This window comes from Tarenaya hassleriana, unplaced genomic scaffold, assembly GCF_000463585.1.
Source record: "Tarenaya hassleriana unplaced genomic scaffold, ASM46358v1 Cleome2, whole genome shotgun sequence".
Taxonomy (NCBI): domain Eukaryota; kingdom Viridiplantae; phylum Streptophyta; class Magnoliopsida; order Brassicales; family Cleomaceae; genus Tarenaya; species Tarenaya hassleriana.
The window spans coordinates 2,239,252-2,256,551 of NW_010965372.1; the positions used below are offsets into that span (position 1 = coordinate 2,239,252).

At 38.0% G+C, this 17,300-nt stretch overlaps 2 protein-coding genes and 1 long non-coding RNA gene across 6 annotated transcripts; all 3 read right to left on the reverse strand.

The window, feature by feature from the left end:
- Window positions 1-204: 204 nt before the first annotated feature.
- Window positions 205-10,912, reverse strand: LOC104813265 (calcium-transporting ATPase 8, plasma membrane-type-like). The gene is made up of 26 exons (XM_019202349.1): window positions 10,723-10,912; window positions 10,303-10,342; window positions 10,109-10,215; window positions 9,886-10,017; window positions 9,671-9,760; window positions 9,020-9,089; window positions 8,777-8,847; window positions 8,610-8,693; window positions 8,440-8,517; window positions 8,284-8,358; window positions 7,927-8,010; window positions 7,766-7,848; window positions 7,523-7,631; window positions 7,394-7,449; window positions 7,106-7,205; window positions 6,524-6,589; window positions 6,319-6,417; window positions 6,002-6,112; window positions 5,744-5,884; window positions 5,345-5,404; window positions 5,079-5,243; window positions 4,681-4,795; window positions 4,539-4,639; window positions 4,196-4,333; window positions 4,007-4,107; window positions 205-437 (listed from the first exon to the last, which is right to left on the reverse strand). Exons 1-26 carry the CDS (start codon window positions 10,852-10,854, stop codon window positions 386-388), a joined length of 2,460 nt encoding a protein of 819 aa, XP_019057894.1. The 5' UTR covers window positions 10,855-10,912; the 3' UTR covers window positions 205-385.
- LOC104811769 lies at window positions 444-3,922 on the reverse strand. 3 transcript variants are annotated; one of them, XR_771499.1, is made up of 4 exons: window positions 3,885-3,922; window positions 3,666-3,800; window positions 3,348-3,547; window positions 444-2,610 (listed from the first exon to the last, which is right to left on the reverse strand). It is a non-coding gene; the product is annotated as an uncharacterized LOC104811769 (long non-coding RNA). The 3 variants fall into 3 exon arrangements; XR_771501.1 differs by lacking the exon at window positions 444-2,610 and adding an exon at window positions 2,620-3,250; XR_771500.1 differs by lacking the exon at window positions 444-2,610 and adding an exon at window positions 2,620-3,253.
- A 1,481-nt stretch (window positions 10,913-12,393) lies between the features above and the next one.
- On the reverse strand, window positions 12,394-15,015 carry LOC104811770 (RNA-binding KH domain-containing protein PEPPER). Of its 2 annotated transcripts, none has more exons than XM_010538590.1 (6): window positions 14,611-15,015; window positions 13,996-14,245; window positions 13,688-13,836; window positions 13,358-13,612; window positions 13,078-13,269; window positions 12,394-12,925 (listed from the first exon to the last, which is right to left on the reverse strand). In XM_010538590.1, exons 1-6 carry the CDS (start codon window positions 14,962-14,964, stop codon window positions 12,656-12,658), a joined length of 1,470 nt encoding a protein of 489 aa, XP_010536892.1. In that variant the 5' UTR covers window positions 14,965-15,015; the 3' UTR covers window positions 12,394-12,655. The 2 variants fall into 2 exon arrangements, with proteins under 2 accessions (XP_010536892.1, XP_010536891.1); XM_010538589.1 differs by having other exon boundaries at window positions 13,688-13,848.
- Between the last annotated feature and the right edge of the window lie 2,285 nt (window positions 15,016-17,300).

A 17,300-nucleotide genomic window follows, 5' to 3' on the forward strand; every position in this document is an offset into this window, starting at 1 on the left:
AATTTTTTTTTTGCTTGGGGTCCAAATTCATGATTGTATCCTAGAAGTAGCGATTTTTTCTTCCGTTACAATAACAATTCGTTCCAGAAAAAATAATTATCTATTATCACGTTGTACGCATTTATGAGGAAATATGAGGAAAAACGCAAACGCTACAACATTTGGCATTGTAGCGTTTTCTGATGTGTGCTGCAGGCAGCGATGTTAGCGTCTGCGTTGCAATTAATATTATATGCAGAAGGAAAATTCCAAAAATAAGTTACATCAACAAGGCGTGGATATATTCACAAGGAGACAACGTAGTAAATTGTACACAAGAGAGACAGAACTCTTCTGTTTTTTGCTATATTGTATGTATCCTTTTGAGATGGAGAAGGGCAAATGCTCAGCTTCTGAGATATGGAAAAGCTTGGAAAGGGAACCGACCAGCCACCTGACTGATTTAAGTACCAAACACCAAACAAGAACAAAAGAATGATGTTTCAGATATATATACATAAACATATTGAAAAAGTAAAACTCACGCGATATTGCTTTAAAAAACTTTCCAACTGATTCTATTCATTTGTAAAGAACATGAATTACAACTCTTTTTCGTTCGAACCTAATCTATCCCAAAAACATAACTACCCCTGAGTTTGTTCCCCTTACGACATGAATTATATCAGACCATACACTATGTGTGTCACACACACCTCGTGTAATGCTAGACTCGTCTAGGCCCTTTGAGTGGTTCACCTGTTATTTGAAAACTCCCCCTCAGATACACTTCACTCTCTCTCAAGTACCACTCACTCGTGTTTCCCACACCTATGATTATCCAGCTCGTTTGCTCTTTTCTCTCTTTTTTTGTTCTGCTGGGATACCTTTTCGTAGTTCCCACGTCTTGTATTTATGTGTAACTCCTCCTCTTGTTTCCAATATTTTGCCCAATATCTTATTTTCCCTTTTCTTGAACTTTATTCCTTTTGCTTGATCTTTCCATTTTTCTTCAATGACATGTTTCCTTTTCTCTTGCAAGTCATTCTCTTACTGGTTGTTCCTTCCATTTTTTCGCATTGACATGTTTCCTTTTTGCTTGAGATCTTCTAGATATTGAATCTTCTCTTGATGCTCTTTCCAACATTAACAATTCTCCCTTTTTGGCTTTATGCTTATACACATTCCATAGCATTCATCCACATGAAACACAATCATCCACTTGGCTTATCAGTGTTATCCTCAACATTTTCGACCATTCATCCTTCCTTAGCATCTTCAACCATACACCATTTTTGAGTCATTTCTCCCCCTGTGTATATGACCATGTACCTTTCGAGCCATTTCTTCCCCTTTGTCTAAGCATAAATTCAAAATCATACATGAGCTTTCGATTGCTCAATTCCGGGTCTGTGTCTTAGAATCCTTGAGAGAGTTTCTGAAAATCCTGTTGTCAATCCATGTGTAGCAATTGTTTGATATCCTTTGCTCAGTTAAAACACACTTGTTATCCGCATTGATCACAAAACATGCATTCTTTGTAAACTTCACTCTCATGTCATTATCACATATTGACTTATACTGATCATGTTAGTCTTCAAACCTTGAACTACCTTGACATCTGTTAGCTTGGGTACTCCAACACATTTAAAAGTTCTTTTACCAATGATCTTTTCTTGTTTTCCATCTTCGAATGTGACACTGTCGCTTGTCAAAGCTACTTCAAAATCTGTCACAGCTTCTGACATTCTCATGTGCCTTGAACATCCGTTATCCAAATACCAGACATCGTTTCTACTCGTTCGCTCAGGCGCACATGCAACATTGCATGACAAATCGGATTTACGAATCCACCTAGGATTCCTCGAAGGATGAGACATAAGAGTGATTCAAGTTTGAATGAACGTACCAATTAGAGTTCCTTTTCTGTCGTAGATGATAACAATTCCTTCGAATATGTCCTCTCTTCGCACAGTAATAGCAGCTTCTACGCTCTTTTTGCTTCTGAGAGGTTCGCAGATCCATTTTAACTCTTGGGGTATTTCTGACAACGCCAAAAGTACTTCGTACCAAGTCAGGTACTTCTCGTTCAAGATTTTCTCTAGACACAAATGTTGGATGATATTACTCCTTTCCCGCATATCCAAACCCTGATTGATCTCGTGCACTCCTTCTCTGTCTAAGTAGATGATCCAACTTACCAGTTTCACTTTCAAGAAGATGAAGATTTTTCTTGGTCTCTTCAATCTGACATCTCATGAGCGACGTTTCTTCTTCTTTTTGGAATAATTGATGCTGAGTAGATGTCAGTTGTATCTAAGTATTTCTAAGTTCCTTCTCGAGCCGCTTCTTCTCATCCAACGAATATCTGTCCATTCGAACCAGTTTCGTCATTTCTTTGTATAAGTCATCCTTAGTTATTTCTTCATCATCACTTGAATCATCTTCCAGTGTTTCTTCTCATTCTTCAGTGATTCCAAAGAATGCAACAGAGTTAGAAACTTCTTCATCGTTACTATCCAACTCGGTTTCCTCCTGCTCATGGGTGATAAGTGATTTTTTGTACTCCATCTCGGTATACCCATAATTAGTTGAGTCAAATATTGCATGCTTCCTTAGTGCTTGCATCTCCTTGTACACCGATATGAGAGGAAAAATTTCATACGATCAGTAACCAGACTCTGATACCAATTGAAAAAGTAAAACTCACACGATATTGCTTTCAAAAACTTCCCAATTGATTCTATTCGTTTGTAAAGAACATGAATTACAACTCTTTTTCGTTCGAGCCTAATCATCCCAAGAACACAACTCCCCCTGAGTTTGTTCCCTCTTATAACATGAATTCTATCAGCCCATACACTATGTGTATCACGCACACCCCGTGTAACCCTAGACTCGTCTAGGCCCTCTGAGCAGTTCGCCTTTTATTTGAAGACTCCTCCTCAGATGCACTTCACTCTCTCTCAAGTATCACTCACCTGTGTTTCCCACACCTATGATTCTTCAGCTCGTTTGCTCTTTTATCTCTTTTTCTGTTCTTCTGGGATACCTTTCCGTAGCTCCCACGTCTTGTATTTATGTGTAACTCCTCCTCTTGTTTCCAATATTTTGCCCAATATTTTCTTTTCCTTTTTCTTGAACTTTATTCCTTTTGCTTGATCTTTCCATTTTTTTTCAATGACATGTTTCCTTTTCTCTTACAAGTCATTCCCTTACTGGTTGTTCCTTCCATTTCTTCACATTGATATGTTTCCTTTTTGGTTGAGATCTTCTAGATATTGAATCTTCTCTTAATGCTCTTTCCAACATTATCACATATATATGTGTGTAAATATATATAAGGGTTTACAGTGAAGATTCTTTACCCGAATAATCTGATGCCGATTGAGATGAGCCACTGTTTCCAGCCAAGTCTAACTGTGGAGATGAAAATACCCAGGAACTCTGTCACTGTTACATGAAGTATAACAGTCAAAGCAACCGTCACGAGGAACAAATGGTTCTTGAATATTCCTGTGAATATATTTCACTGGTCCAGATTACGGCATTCAAACTCGTTGAACACCTGCAATTTAGGATTCAGACAGACATTAAGAGTAAAACTCCTTTTCTCTCACAAAAAAAAAAACACAGTAAAAAAGGAATATATAATAGGATGAAGACACAGAAAAGTGAGAGATTACTTGGCAGAAGACGAAAGAATTGAATACGAGTGTATTTATGATTTTATCGGCATGAATCATATGGTTGTTCTTCAACTGCAGTATACTCTTCCCATGAAAGTTTAAGACGAGCAATGCAACCACTTGGTAAGTAACCTGAAGTTTTGCATTTGAGTAGTTGTGAAGAAAGGGAGGACTAAGCTAACAAGAACAAGAATAATGGAAGCTTACAGGACATACCTGAACTACAAACTTAGATAGCATCAGTCTAATGTTTTCTGAAATGGCATATACCAAACATCATCGTACTGTACTACGTATAAAACAAAGTGGGGGATTCTAACTTGAAAACAAGCCCATACCGTTTACTAACAGGAGGCATCTTCATTAGTTGTTCGGTTGGTGGTTCTGAAGCCAATGCAAGTGCTCCTAAAGTGTCAATGAGAAGATTAACCCATAGGATCTGCACACAGAGAAAACAACTTAGATCAGAATGAAAAGTACAACCCGCATGCAAATTGGAGAAAAAGATGTGAAGAAGGAAGTAAGACCTGCACAACATTAAGTGGAAAGTCACCAGAATGTAATGCCACAACGACGCATATGATCAAAGCAGATGCGCTGACCGTAAGCCTGAACTGGCCAAATTTCTGAATATTGGTGTCTAATGATCGTCCCCATTGGATAACCTACAAATCAGCCAGTCAATTAAAAATCTTAGAATTTTCTACAATTTATTGAGCCAAATGACCTTATCCAGTTGCAACTTCAATGCCAGTTTAATTTAAAGAGACTCCATTACTAAGGAAACCGCTTTGTCAGAACGAAGTCAATCCTTCTCATTGTATTTTGTTTTCAAAATATGCCAACTGCTAATGCATAATTATGTCCAACCTTGACAATAGAAGCAAAACTGTCATCCAAGATAATGATATCTGAGCTCTCTTTCGCAACTGCAGTCCCTCCAATGCCCATTGCGAGACCGATATCTGCCTACATTCCATATGATATTTAGTATTTGAAAGTTCATCTTTATGAAGCAATGATGGAGCATCATGGATCTCCTTTCCAGTCACTGCAACCACATGGCCCTTCGTCCTCAGCGCTTTCAGGAGCAGAAGGTTGTCCTCTGGAGTAGATTGTCCCATAACCTACAAATAAAAAATCGCGTCACTTTTCCGCTTATCTCAACAATTCTAATGCCGAATAACCACTATTATTGTGTGAAATTCAACGGTAGTGCCAACTGAAAACGTTATGAGTCTGAAATTGGCATGGTAAAGTTGGAAAAGTTTACAAATGATATGTAATAAACGTAAGTTCGAATGAGACACTGAACTTTTCTATTATTTTTCCGTCATAGCTCTCTACTCACTGCTTACGCGCACATGAAATCACAAGTAAAAGCATTCAGAAGAGAAGTAAGAATAATACCAAGATGCTTTCAGCCATCTGCTCTTGGTCAGGAATCGACAAGGCACGAAATTCATTTCCTTTGATGATATTACGTTCAGATATATTATCATCTGATATCAATATCCCACACTCCAAAGCCATTGCTTTTGCTGTCAACACATCGTCACCGGTCACCATGCGTATCTCGATGTTGAACAAAAGTTACACTGTCCAAATTTCTAACATGAACTTTGTCACTTGAGCGCAAAAAAAAACGAAAAAAAAAGAGAGGACAAACACCAAACCTTAATATTGGCACTACGGCACAGTTGAACAGCATCACGTACCCCTGGCTGACAAGAATCCTGCTTACACTCATAAAACTTAGTGTTGTACCCCTTCAAAGTGAATTGAGTTCCACTACTTTAATACAACATACTACTAGATAGTGCGAGGAACCGATGAAGAATTTGTGTCTACATGCAAAACATTCTACGAGGACATTTTGCATGTGCGATTTCTGCCCCCAGATTATCATTGTGATGAATCTCTTGAATCAGAAACCACGCATTACACAAACACAACAAAATCAAAAGTGAAAAACAAAGCATATCGACTATGGTTAGAGCGATACATTATATACTCCAAACAAGGAAAATCACATATGTAAGGTGTAAAAGCCAAGCCGTGGGTGAAAAGCTTACCTTTATGCCTATGATAGCCAACAAAATGAGATCACATTCATTGTTCAGAAAATCTCCAGCTGCATAGGTTTGATAGGCGAGTGCAGCACAACGCAACCCTCTTGTACACATTTCCTTGATAATTGTTTCAAAGTATAACTCCTGAAAAAGGATGAAAGGCACTTGACAAGAAGAAAAGGAAGGGTTCAATTGAAAGTTTGAGAATGATCAATTGTTGTAAGAGAGAGCAATCTATCATTACTGAGATCTGCAACATACCTTTTCTTTGCTAATAGCGATGACATCATTGTCCATGCCCATATACCGTGTGCATGAAGTTAAAATAGTCTCCGCAGCCCCTTTCCAATGAACACGGACTTGGAAATCATTCTAAAGTTATATCAAGAAAAAAGCCAATCTCAGAAAACAGGTTAAAACAACAGCTCGTATTGGACATGAAACCATCAGACGAGGTTACATAAACTGACTTGGATTGGTATGTCAGAAACTTTTAGAATTTGATCAGAAATTCTACTTGACACATCAAGGTGGCAAGATGAATAGCAGCCAGAACAACACACTTAAAGTTACAATACCAGTTTCAGCGCTACACCTCTCCTTTTCTTATTTGGGTTGAAAGGTGAAACATGAAGTACTGATGATCTTGACCTCACATCATCAAACCTCATTCCAAGCTGCAGAACATGGTTAACAAACAAATGTTAGTTGTCCTCTTAAACACTTGATTATTCATGTTGATAACTATTACAATTAATAATCACAAGAAGAAAGAAGCACAACCTTGACCCCCCAATCAAGAATGGCCCGCTCGGTTGCTGATCCCGAAACCACCGGTATAGAATCTCCCTGTAATTACCATATATGATTGTAAAACAAGAATCGAGACAAAATTCTATCCAGTTTTACAATATGACCTTGGAGACCGTATATCAGAAAGAAAGACTGCCATTTGTGTTATGAGCAATTCCTTCAACGATTAATGATGCCAGAAGAGGGGACAACTGAGAAATGCAATCTGAATGTTGCATTTTTATTCCTCCGGTACAAACATCGTCCACCGTCATCTGCTTAGCATAAAATGAATGTCTAAAGTAAGGGACACAAAGAGAATGTACAGAACAAAGACCAGGAAGATTACGAGCAAGCAGAAGAGGATTGATTGTGTAGGTTGTAATGCATAAACTCATAAGACTGTTCTGTTTTGAGGAAATAAAGCCATAAAGTGATGATAAAGCAACCGAATATACTGAAAAAATTAAAGAAGAGAAGGCAACCTGCCTGATTCAAGGTTAAAATCCCAGTTTTCTGACATAAAATAGTTGTTACGGACCCCATTGTTTCACCTGAAAGGCAATGAAAAACCTTAGCAAATATTTGTTCCAACAATATGGAAGAAGTAGCCGTCTGAAAGTAGCATACCAAAGCTTTCTCCGGCACTATTTTTCTCGTTGTATATGCAAGGCTGCAGCAACACATATATAATAAGATAAGAAAAAGATCAGTTCATACTGATAAAGAAGGAAGAAAACCTTCCAATTGAAGTATAATGATACACCAGCACATTACGTACCAGCATCCGTATATACAATTATACTTCTAACACTGATGTTTGACTGACTTGAACAAATAAGTCAAAGAGAAGAGACTTACTTCAAGGTAACAGCTAAAGGAAGTCCATCGGGAACTGCTACTACAACAATGGTAACCTATACAGCTTTCGCATATCAGCCACTTGATCAATTAAAACGGTGCATTATAACTACTGCAAATGCTCCTTACCCCTAGAATGATGGTTCTGATTACGTTATCTATGGCTTTATCTGCTGTTGTCTTTCCAGAAACAAACATTGTGGTGCCATCTGTATTTTTGGTATGACCTGAGAAATACCTTTAAAAAGGACACCGTGAAAATAAGATTTCATCTCCACTCGAAGACATGGAAGATGATATTGGAGATATAAGGTTTGACTGCAGAACATAAAGAGCAATATCTCCATGGAGTAGACCAAGAAAAAAATTTACAGCCACGATTGGATAAGAAAGACAACGAAAGCAAGCGAAAGACTGATGAAACTGATCCCGTTGGCAATCCCGTTGAGGTGTATCTATTAGAAGCCAATAACAAGTGAAGGATTGAAACAAAGCAGCAAATGGTGTAGGAACAATCTTCAATAAAAACATACCTGCAATGGTGTCTCTTTATCGATAACTAATGGAATATTAGCCATTAGCAATCCCCATTCAGTGTTCATTCCGACACCAGTAACCTTGAAATATTGGAGCAACAAAAAGCACCATGTCAGCAACAAGCTCCTTCTATTGGACAAAAAGTAAACTAAGAAGCTGCCAGGTGAATCATTTGATAAAAAACTCTTTTGGTCATATCATGGCTGTCTCGAATTCTGATGCTACTTATTCCTTCAAAAGTTATCGTAGTTTTATATCATCATTTTCTAAAAGTAACTGTCAACTGAGAGGTGAGTCCTGGCTAAAAGGCTATGGACAAGGATACATGAACATAGTCGAGTCTAGATTTTTACCAGCATTGTGCCTATGCCATCTTCCACTTTAGAGCCAGATAGTAAAAATGGATTCATATTGGGATCCTTCTGAACCTGCGAATGGAGAAGAGAGATTAGTAATTCAAGAACGACAACAAAATTGTTGCTTAGCACTTGAATTAGTGTGCAACATACTGTTCTGGGCTGTCCTGTAATCTCAGACTCATCGACCTGAAGTGAATGCCCAGAAACTAGGACACCATCTGCAGGTACCTGAAGCGTATATGGCATCACGTGTCAGCAATGAGGACATGAATTTCAACAAAGGACCGCACACTGATTTACAGAAAGGTTTTGACACTTACCTGATCTCCAATTCTGAGGGGTATAATATCACCTACAACAATATCATAGATTGAAACCTTGATTCTTCTGCCACCACTAGTAACCTGCATCCAAGAATATACGGAGTAAATTCTGGGGAACAACATACTCATATCACGAAGAACACCCTGCCGCTGCAAGAACGAACCTCTAAGCATATTTTTTGCTTCTCCTGGTTCAAGTTTTCAAATTGAAGAAATTGCTGGTAATCACTGATAGCTGCAAAAGTGAAACCCAAGGAAATCCTTCTTAACTAAATAAAACTATATATGAATATCCCCTTCGTAATATACTATACTTATTCTGAATATTCTCTAAAGGAGCTATAACCTAAGAAGCACAAAAAATAACAAGTGGCCAAGAGACAGGAAGCCTGAAGACAGTCCGATACCCGTCACAATGATGACAAAGATAACTGCAAAAGCAAGGCCAGCTTCATCATACCATCCATACTTGATAGTCTGCCATGCATGTCAAAACACCAATAATGAGCTGAAGCACAATAAACATTCAAGAGAGAGAGGAGAGTCTCAAAAACTCAATCATGAGGATCCACAACTATGAAGCTGAGAGAATTGATTAGAATTCCCTCAGGGAACAAAGAACTATACAGCTTAGGAAAGTCACATTGGCTCAATAGTAACCTAATTGTTCTTACTGTACTCTCATACGTCGGCATCATTTTTGTCAACCCGCATAACAGGCACAAAGAAAGGGCTTATGCGATATTGTAAGTATTAGGAAGGAAGAAATCAATAGATCATACAGTTATACCCAACTATGGAACTTAGATCATATTTGCTGTGTAATGCTTAAGAAACATATTTAAAGATGCATATCTTGAATCATCTTAAGAAAACACCCACTGAATACAACATACATCATGCATAATGCAAATATCACTGTTCTAATCAGGCAAGGAGATCATAAACTCCGCGAGCTCCTCTTAGCAACCAATTGCATAATTATGGGGCTAAAGATCTGCTAAATGCATTATAGATTGCATTCAAGGACAAAGCACCAAAACTAAGCAAAGACCCACCTTTGTTTTTATTCCAAGCAGCAAAGAAGCTATTGCAGCCACCATCAACAATACCAGTGTAATATCTTGGCTTGCTTCCCAGAGAAATGTCTATCAGACCAACAGAAAGTTTGTGTATAAAAAGCTTTGTGGCAGATTATTAAAGTGAAATTCAAGAATAAAAAATCAGAAAAACTTTTAGAAGATGAAATCATGAAGGCAAAAATGATCATTACCCAGAAACTCCTCTCTCTCACACAGGGAAAGGCGTTTGATCCAAAAGCTTTCTTCCGTCTCAGAATGTCACCACCATCACCACTTATGCCCTTCTGTAGGTCGGTTTTCAACAGAATTGATAATCCTTCAACCTATACACCCCAAAATGGACCAAATATAAGGAAACAAGAACATACAGAAACGACTAATTTAGAATAAAAATTATCAACACCAAATGCTTGCCCCATGATATTGCTTTAAAGCACCAATGTTAAAATCCCTGGCTATTGGCACAAGTTCCTCCAATCTGATACCAAAATCAGCTGCAGAAGAGGTCACACTTGGAACTGCTGAAATAAACCAGAGAAGTGGTCAAAACGCTATGGACGCCTACCAAAATCGCATCAATCCAAAACTGAACTAAGAAGAGAAAGTACCATCCACAGGTTCTTCTATTCCTTGTTGAAGATTTGCAACCTACCAAAAGGGAACGTTCTCGAAATTTCAGCCCTTTGCCGTTCCTTTTCAAGGTCCAATAGGTATCGAAATCGTCGGGACGCATTAATGGCGAGGACCGCACGCTAAAGAGAGAAAGAAGAAGGGGAAGCCCTTTGTGTAAATCCAAGAAAGAATCATGGACGGGTTACAACGACCATTGAAACTCGAACAGAGCTTTGAGAAGGACACAGACGCCGACACCAAGACCAAAAAGAAAGCCAGTTCGAAACTAACCACATCGTGTAAGAAAATAAACATCAACCACGAAGATACTATGAGGAATCCCGATTCACATTCCATAGAAAAAGAAAGGAAAAGATACAGATTGGGCAGAAAAAGGGGAAAAAACAGAGACTCACTCTCCAGTGGCGGAGGTGCTTAACAGAAGCGTTCTTGGTTCTTGTAGTATCCGAGGAGGCCAGATTGCAGTCTCCGCCGGCGGCGGAAGTTCCGGCCTCCAAATCTTGGGGGATTCGGCGATGTGAGAACATCAGAGAAGTCGAATTCGCAAATAATGTTAGAGAGAGAGGGGAGAGAGAGAGAGATGGGGGAAAATGTTTGAAGTTAGAGCGCATGTTTTATAAGGGGAGGAGGAGGGACAACGTCATTTTTCTCCATTCGAAACTTGCATCTCCACCTTAACTGCGACACGTGTTAGATTTTCATTGGTAATGATCATATGATTTCATTCTTTTTGTACGCGTTGTGTACCTTATATTAATAGGGGCCATAAGGTAAACAGAGAAGAAACTATAATAATATATGTATATGTATATATAAAAAGAATGAAGAAGGCTAAAAAGATGATTTGTGTGAGGTGGATTGTGAGATTGGACACTGTCTCGTCTCTCTCTCATCAATCTTATAATTATAGCCAATAATAATAATTTGTATTCTCAACACCTCGAATCTCACTTTTATGGAAAGGTTAGTATCATATCTAGTCTTTTTGTTCATGTTCATGGTCATGGGACGATACACAACAATTATACATGTGCGAGTTTATTATATCATATATAGTATTTTATGATTTTTATAGATAAAAATTGTTATAACTCGCAAAAAAAATGTACGTAGTATGTGTTGGGAAAAACTATCTATTAATCCAAATGAGGTGGTCTGATGGTTGGACAGCTGGACAGCGCAAAGTGCTCCCAAATCATCCCGATTCGAATTTCATTGGGCCAAATTTTACCCCAAAAAAACTATCTATGAAGTAAACGACAAAAATAAAAACATGTTACTAATCCCTACAAGAACAAAAAGCGTGTTAACTGCATTAGAATATGAAGATCTAGGATCAATGTCCCAAGCTAGTCACTTGTGGAAAGACAGATCAACAGTGCTAAAAGATTTCGTTTATTTTTAGTTTATTTAGAAACTATGGTTTCAAATGGGATATTCGAAATTGAAAAAAAAAAACTCAGCATGATATGAAACATTCCCTATTTAATAGAAGAGAGAGTGGAGGTTGCAGATAAAAAGAAAAAAACAAAAGGAGAGGGGAAAGATTCAAGTTGCAAACTCCAACTCCCTTCCACGCAGAGGGAAAAGGACAAAAAGTGGCAAAAATCCTTTCCACGTATAGTAGACAACCAAATTAAGATGCTTTTAACGGTCAAGCTACTAGATCACCTTATCCCTATATTTTAGTACAGATAAATAGATTCAAACCCGCGACCTCAGACCCCTCAGACCCTACAGTAAATAGTTTTATCGCTAGCCAAGTCGACCCTTCTAAGAGCTAAATCTAATTAACAATTTACAAAATGTTTTAAGTGAAATCAAATTTATGCCAACATGCATGATGCAATCAGTCTTTTGGAATTTACATGTAGAATAAGGAATAAAGTTTCAACAAAAAGATTCTCACGTACACAGTCAATTAATGAAGACAGAGAAAGAACATTGACAAAACAGAAGACTAAAAAGGAATTTCCACATGGATTATTTATCTTACCTTTTGGGAGTCGCTCGCTCTTCTCAGATTTATTTGGCACCGTTAATTATTACCAAGAGAAAGAAACAGCTTCCAAAATAAATGCATAATTAAATACCTGACAAGAAACCTCAAACTGGTCCTATTTGTCCAAATATGACGAGAGACGTAGTGTGAAACAAAATCGACCAAAAAGAGAGAGAGAGAGAGAGAGAGAAACCTAAATTACTTTACACATTCACCTACATTGCTCCTGTTTCTTGTTCCTTCCTTTCTGAGCCCAATCCCTCTGAAAGCGTGAGTAATCTGGTAACAATCTCAACTTCCAAAGACCAGAAAAAGCAAACAAGAAGTTAAAGCTTGAAACTAGTGTAGCCACTAACATCAGAAGCTCTATACTCCGAACCATAAGTTTGGGCAGAGGCCGATGGCGTGTACGATGTACCGCTCAGCTGAGAGTAAGTCGTCGGTCTGTAAGTGGTTTCCAAGCCCACATAGCTGCTTGGAAGCGGTTCCTTCCGGCTGCTCAGCTGAGGATATGCCGGCACATAGCCTGTGTCCATTCTACCATAACCACTAGAGACCGAAACTGAAACCGGCTCCTTGTGATTGCTGATGAATTCCTGTCAATAAGTAAAAAGCAAAAAGGAAAAACATGTCCGAGAGATTCAGATTGTTATATAGAGGAAAGCATTACAGCTGGATTCGAGATTCTGACGGAAGGAAACGATTATGTTCGGAGCAATATAACAAAGCATTGATGAAGCATTCTTACTTGAATTAGCTGTTGAGCAATTTGAACCTGTGAAGACGTTCCCTTGATTTCTACTGTGATTTCATCGGGATGTGGGCTCTCTTGTATGGTTATTGAAGCTCCACTTGTTCGACGGATGTAGGCGATGTTAGCTCCTTCCACCCCGATGATATCCTCCGCATAAGAGAATGGTATTTGCATTATTTGAGCTACCTAGTAAGAGAAACGCCATTAAAAGTGTTTGTGCCAATGCAAAGAAGACAGACACCTGCTGGTAGAACAACGATGGGTGGGAGCCCACCTGTGTAACAAAAGAAGCAGTAACACGACCAAGTCCCGGAGAACGTGTGGCTGAGAGAACAGGATCTTGACTGTAAATAGAAACTCCCGGGGCCTGAATCCGTGACTCCACCCGTGATTCACGCTCAAGGAACAGAGGTTCCCGCCGGGATAAGAGGGAAAACTCGGATTCAATAATACTTTGCGAACTAGATCTCAGAGATGACTTGTCAACTATGGCTTCTGCCCGACGACCTTGAGAGGCTCTGGCTAGATACTAAAGATTGAAAACAGATTAAGAAACTACAAAGGGAAGAAGCAAATTTCACCAAGCCATTAAAATTCAACTTACTTCCTTCTCAAAAACAGGGACGACAGTGTGGTCAACTAGAAATTTTCTTAGATGACCCACAACTGCTTCTAAGGCTTTTAGGACCTTAGATGCCTCTCCCTGCAACTCCACTATCCTTTCATCCTCCGAAGCATAAAATGGATTATCCTCTGGCAGCAAAACTTTCAGTTATTATTTCAGGACTCCCACAGAATAGGACGCAACATATCAGATAGATAACATTGGCAAAGACGGAGACGTTATTGATAAACAGACAGTGTTTGAGCTTTACCTAGAGTAATGTAAATATAAACCTTAAAGGGTTATACCTTCTGGTAAGACGCGGACAGATGCACCAGAGTTCTCTACTATGGATTTGATTAAGAAACCCTGTTTTCCAATTAAATTTATAGCCTGAGTTGATGCCACCAATAATCGCACTGAAGAGAAGGCTACTCCGGCGTTTTGCATATCATCGTCATTATCTGGTAAGCCTGAAACTCGCCTGAACACCCTAAGGGTTGCATCCATAGAAGGCGACAAAAAAGCCTCCGGTTCTTCCTTTCCAGATATAAGCACCTAACCATACAATTTGAGAAAGACCAATATCAGAGTGCACTTCCAAGCAATGTGCGATCCAAACCGTAGCGCTTATGCATAATCGTCGAAGCAAAAAAAGCCAATTAACAAACGGAAAAATGGAATACCACGAACTCAATATTCCATTCCCGCACCACTACTCAAGATCTAATCATACAAGCTGAATATCAAGAGAAAAACTAGCACAAACAAATCCCTCATCAATTCAATTTCTCACTACGAGAAGCTTCCAATCATCAAACGAAACTGCTAGTGAAATTGTAGAAAACTAGAGAGAGATTAAGCAAACACAAAAGCATGTAGTGAAAAACAAAACAATCAGAGAGAGAGAAACAGATACTGACGACGCGATCAGGAGTCGTAACGGGACCTTCGAGAACTTTGATGCGAGCACGAGTCTCCTCGCACATCTTCTTGATGAAGTCTCCTTTCCGGCCAATAATGGCGCCAACCTTAGTCACAGGCACGATCAGACGGAACACACAGTCTCCCGGCCAACCCGGCCACTTCGCCGCCTCGGACCCTTTCATTCCGGCGACAGTTCCGGTAGCTAAGTTCTCCTCTGGCTGACTCAATTCGGCGTCGACGCTAGGGTTTCCGTATAACTCGGCGGACGAACCGGTTTCCTCCGGCGGAAGGGTCTTGTTCTCCGGGAATCCGATGGTATCGTTCTCTAGGGTATCAGCGACGGAGGCCATTGGAACCGGCGCGCTATAGAGAGAGGAGAGAGAGAGAGAGAGAGAGAGAAAATGCCTAGTCGTTTTGATCGCATTCTGTTTTGTTTAAGAGCGTAAATACGACGTCGTAACAAATGAGCCATATATTGGGCTTTAACAATAGAAGCGCGAAGCCCATTATAGCAATGCAGTTTGTGATTTTATAATTTTATTTATGGGCCTTTATAAAACCCAATGCTAACTTTAATGATATTAGACGACGTCGTTCAACATAACAAATAAACGTCGGTTAGGTTTGACTCATGTTTGAATACTTGTCAAGAATATCATACCATCAAACAACATCTGAGCAATACACATTCAGACCAATCTCTATTCATCTTTGGATCAGTCCACGAAGCGGTAAATGATTGATCTCAAAGATTACTCTATTCAAACCTCTGATCTCTCATTAAAAGACGAATATGCTAAATCATGATCTATGTCAATTTATGAGATTGATATGTTAATACTTTATAAATTATATAATGATGACACTTTCATCTTCTATAAAAGTTAATGGGTTTTTGGTAACAAAAATTCGTTATTTTGGTATCGAAAATTATTTACTATAGTTGTGTTTTTTATATCCTTGTCTAGAGACGCCATTTGGATAGGTTGCTAAAAATCTATTAAACGAATAATGTTACATGTTTTTTAGATGAACTAATTACCTTATCTGAAAAATTAATCCGTAATTATTATGTATTGGGTATGCGACTTTAAATCCTAATCTATATATATCGCCAAACTGTATTCAAACTACAACAAGACGCGCGTATTACCCTAACGGTTGAATAATTCAAAAGAAGAAGATATGCAAAGCATGGAGAGAAAAAGTGAAAGAGTATCATGACGCAGTAGAAACCGCCATGCTGATACGAATTAAGAATTAGGGCAACATGTATGTATGTATGTATGTATGTATGTATGTATGTATGTATGTATGTATGTATGTATGTATGTATGTATGAAGACAGAATAAAAAGAAGAGGTCACATGTGTGTTAAAGAGTTTTCAAAGTAAAATCCGGTGAAACATAAAAGAACAAAAAGTGTCATTGAGGTTTATCCTGTTTTCTCAAGGACCTCTGTCTCTCCACCACGGCTTCTCCTTATCTCTCTCTCTCTCTCTCTCTCTCTCTCTCTCCAATTTTTCACTCTCATAGTTAAAATAAATAAATATAAATTGAAGGCTCACATGATAATTGTAAATTTTTAGGAGTAATTGATTGTATATAATTTTTAGGAGCAAAATGAATATTTATTTTTTTTATTCAAGTGAAGTGAAAAGATTGCGAAATCAAAGAGTTTTACAAACAAAGTCTTGTCATATAGCACACATATATACACTAAGTTTGGAGACGAGAGAGACATGTATTATAAATTTTATTACTCTTTAATGTCAATACACTACACCGACAGAAATGCCGAAATTATATGTATGCTGTCCCAATGTTATATATTTTACTCGATGTTATCACAACATAAAGTTATTATTTTCGGATTATTAAATTTTATTTATCTATTAATAATTTATACATCGTTCGCTCATTGGTCGAAGATATTTTTTGCCCCAATTATAAGTCGCGCATTAAATCGTCCTAAAATATTTCCAATTGGATACTTTGTTCCATGAAATATCAAGAGAAGGGTGAGAACTGGTAGTCTCCTCACAACATTAAATTAATTATCCAGGTTGGGTATGGAAAATATATAGTTGGAATATTTGAAAATTCAGATATTAAAAATTAGACACGTAAGTCAATATAAATAAGATAATTTTACATGAGATAATCTAATAATAATTCTGACTATACGTGTTTATATATAATTAGCTAATTTTGAGTTAAGTTATGTCACGGACACAGTGTTTTAATTCGAAAGAGACAACAAGTTTTCCAAATTGCAAATGAGATAAAAAAAAAAAGACCGCATATATATATATGGAAATGACAATAATGATGTAATCAGGAGTTATTGAACGTAATGAGCCCAACGTATGATTGCCATCTGCCACACAAATCCTGCATGTGACACCAAAAAATGTTACAATCATTCCTCTGTTTTCGACAATCCATTTAACCCCATATTCATCCTCACAGTTTTCTTTTTTTGTTTTTTTTATATTTATATTCATTTTTATATACATACATACACAAATTTCTTACCAAATATGTAATACCTTATTTTTTTGTTGGTACGTACATATATATGAGTAGCCCTAATGTATACATCGTTAATACATACATATGGGATTTTCTATCCTTACACGGTTTGTGTCCAAGGATAATATATAATTTATTATCCATATATGAA

Coding starts and splice junctions, on each gene's coding strand:
- LOC104813265 (XM_019202349.1), bottom strand. CDS start 10,854: ATGTTCTCACATCGCCGAATCCCCCAAGATTTGGAGGCCGGAACTTCC. Junction 7,632..7,765: donor TTTCTTATCCAATCGTGGCT/GTAAATTTTTTT, acceptor TCCTTTTTAAAG/GTATTTCTCAGGTCATACCA. Junction 6,113..6,318: donor GAGGTGTAGCGCTGAAACTG/GTATTGTAACTT, acceptor ATATAACTTTAG/AATGATTTCCAAGTCCGTGT.
- LOC104811770 (XM_010538589.1), bottom strand. CDS start 14,964: ATGGCCTCCGTCGCTGATACCCTAGAGAACGATACCATCGGATTCCCG. Junction 14,246..14,610: donor TTACGACTCCTGATCGCGTC/GTCAGTATCTGT, acceptor TTGTATGGTTAG/GTGCTTATATCTGGAAAGGA. Junction 13,613..13,687: donor TCCCTGTTTTTGAGAAGGAA/GTAAGTTGAATT, acceptor TTCAATCTTTAG/TATCTAGCCAGAGCCTCTCA.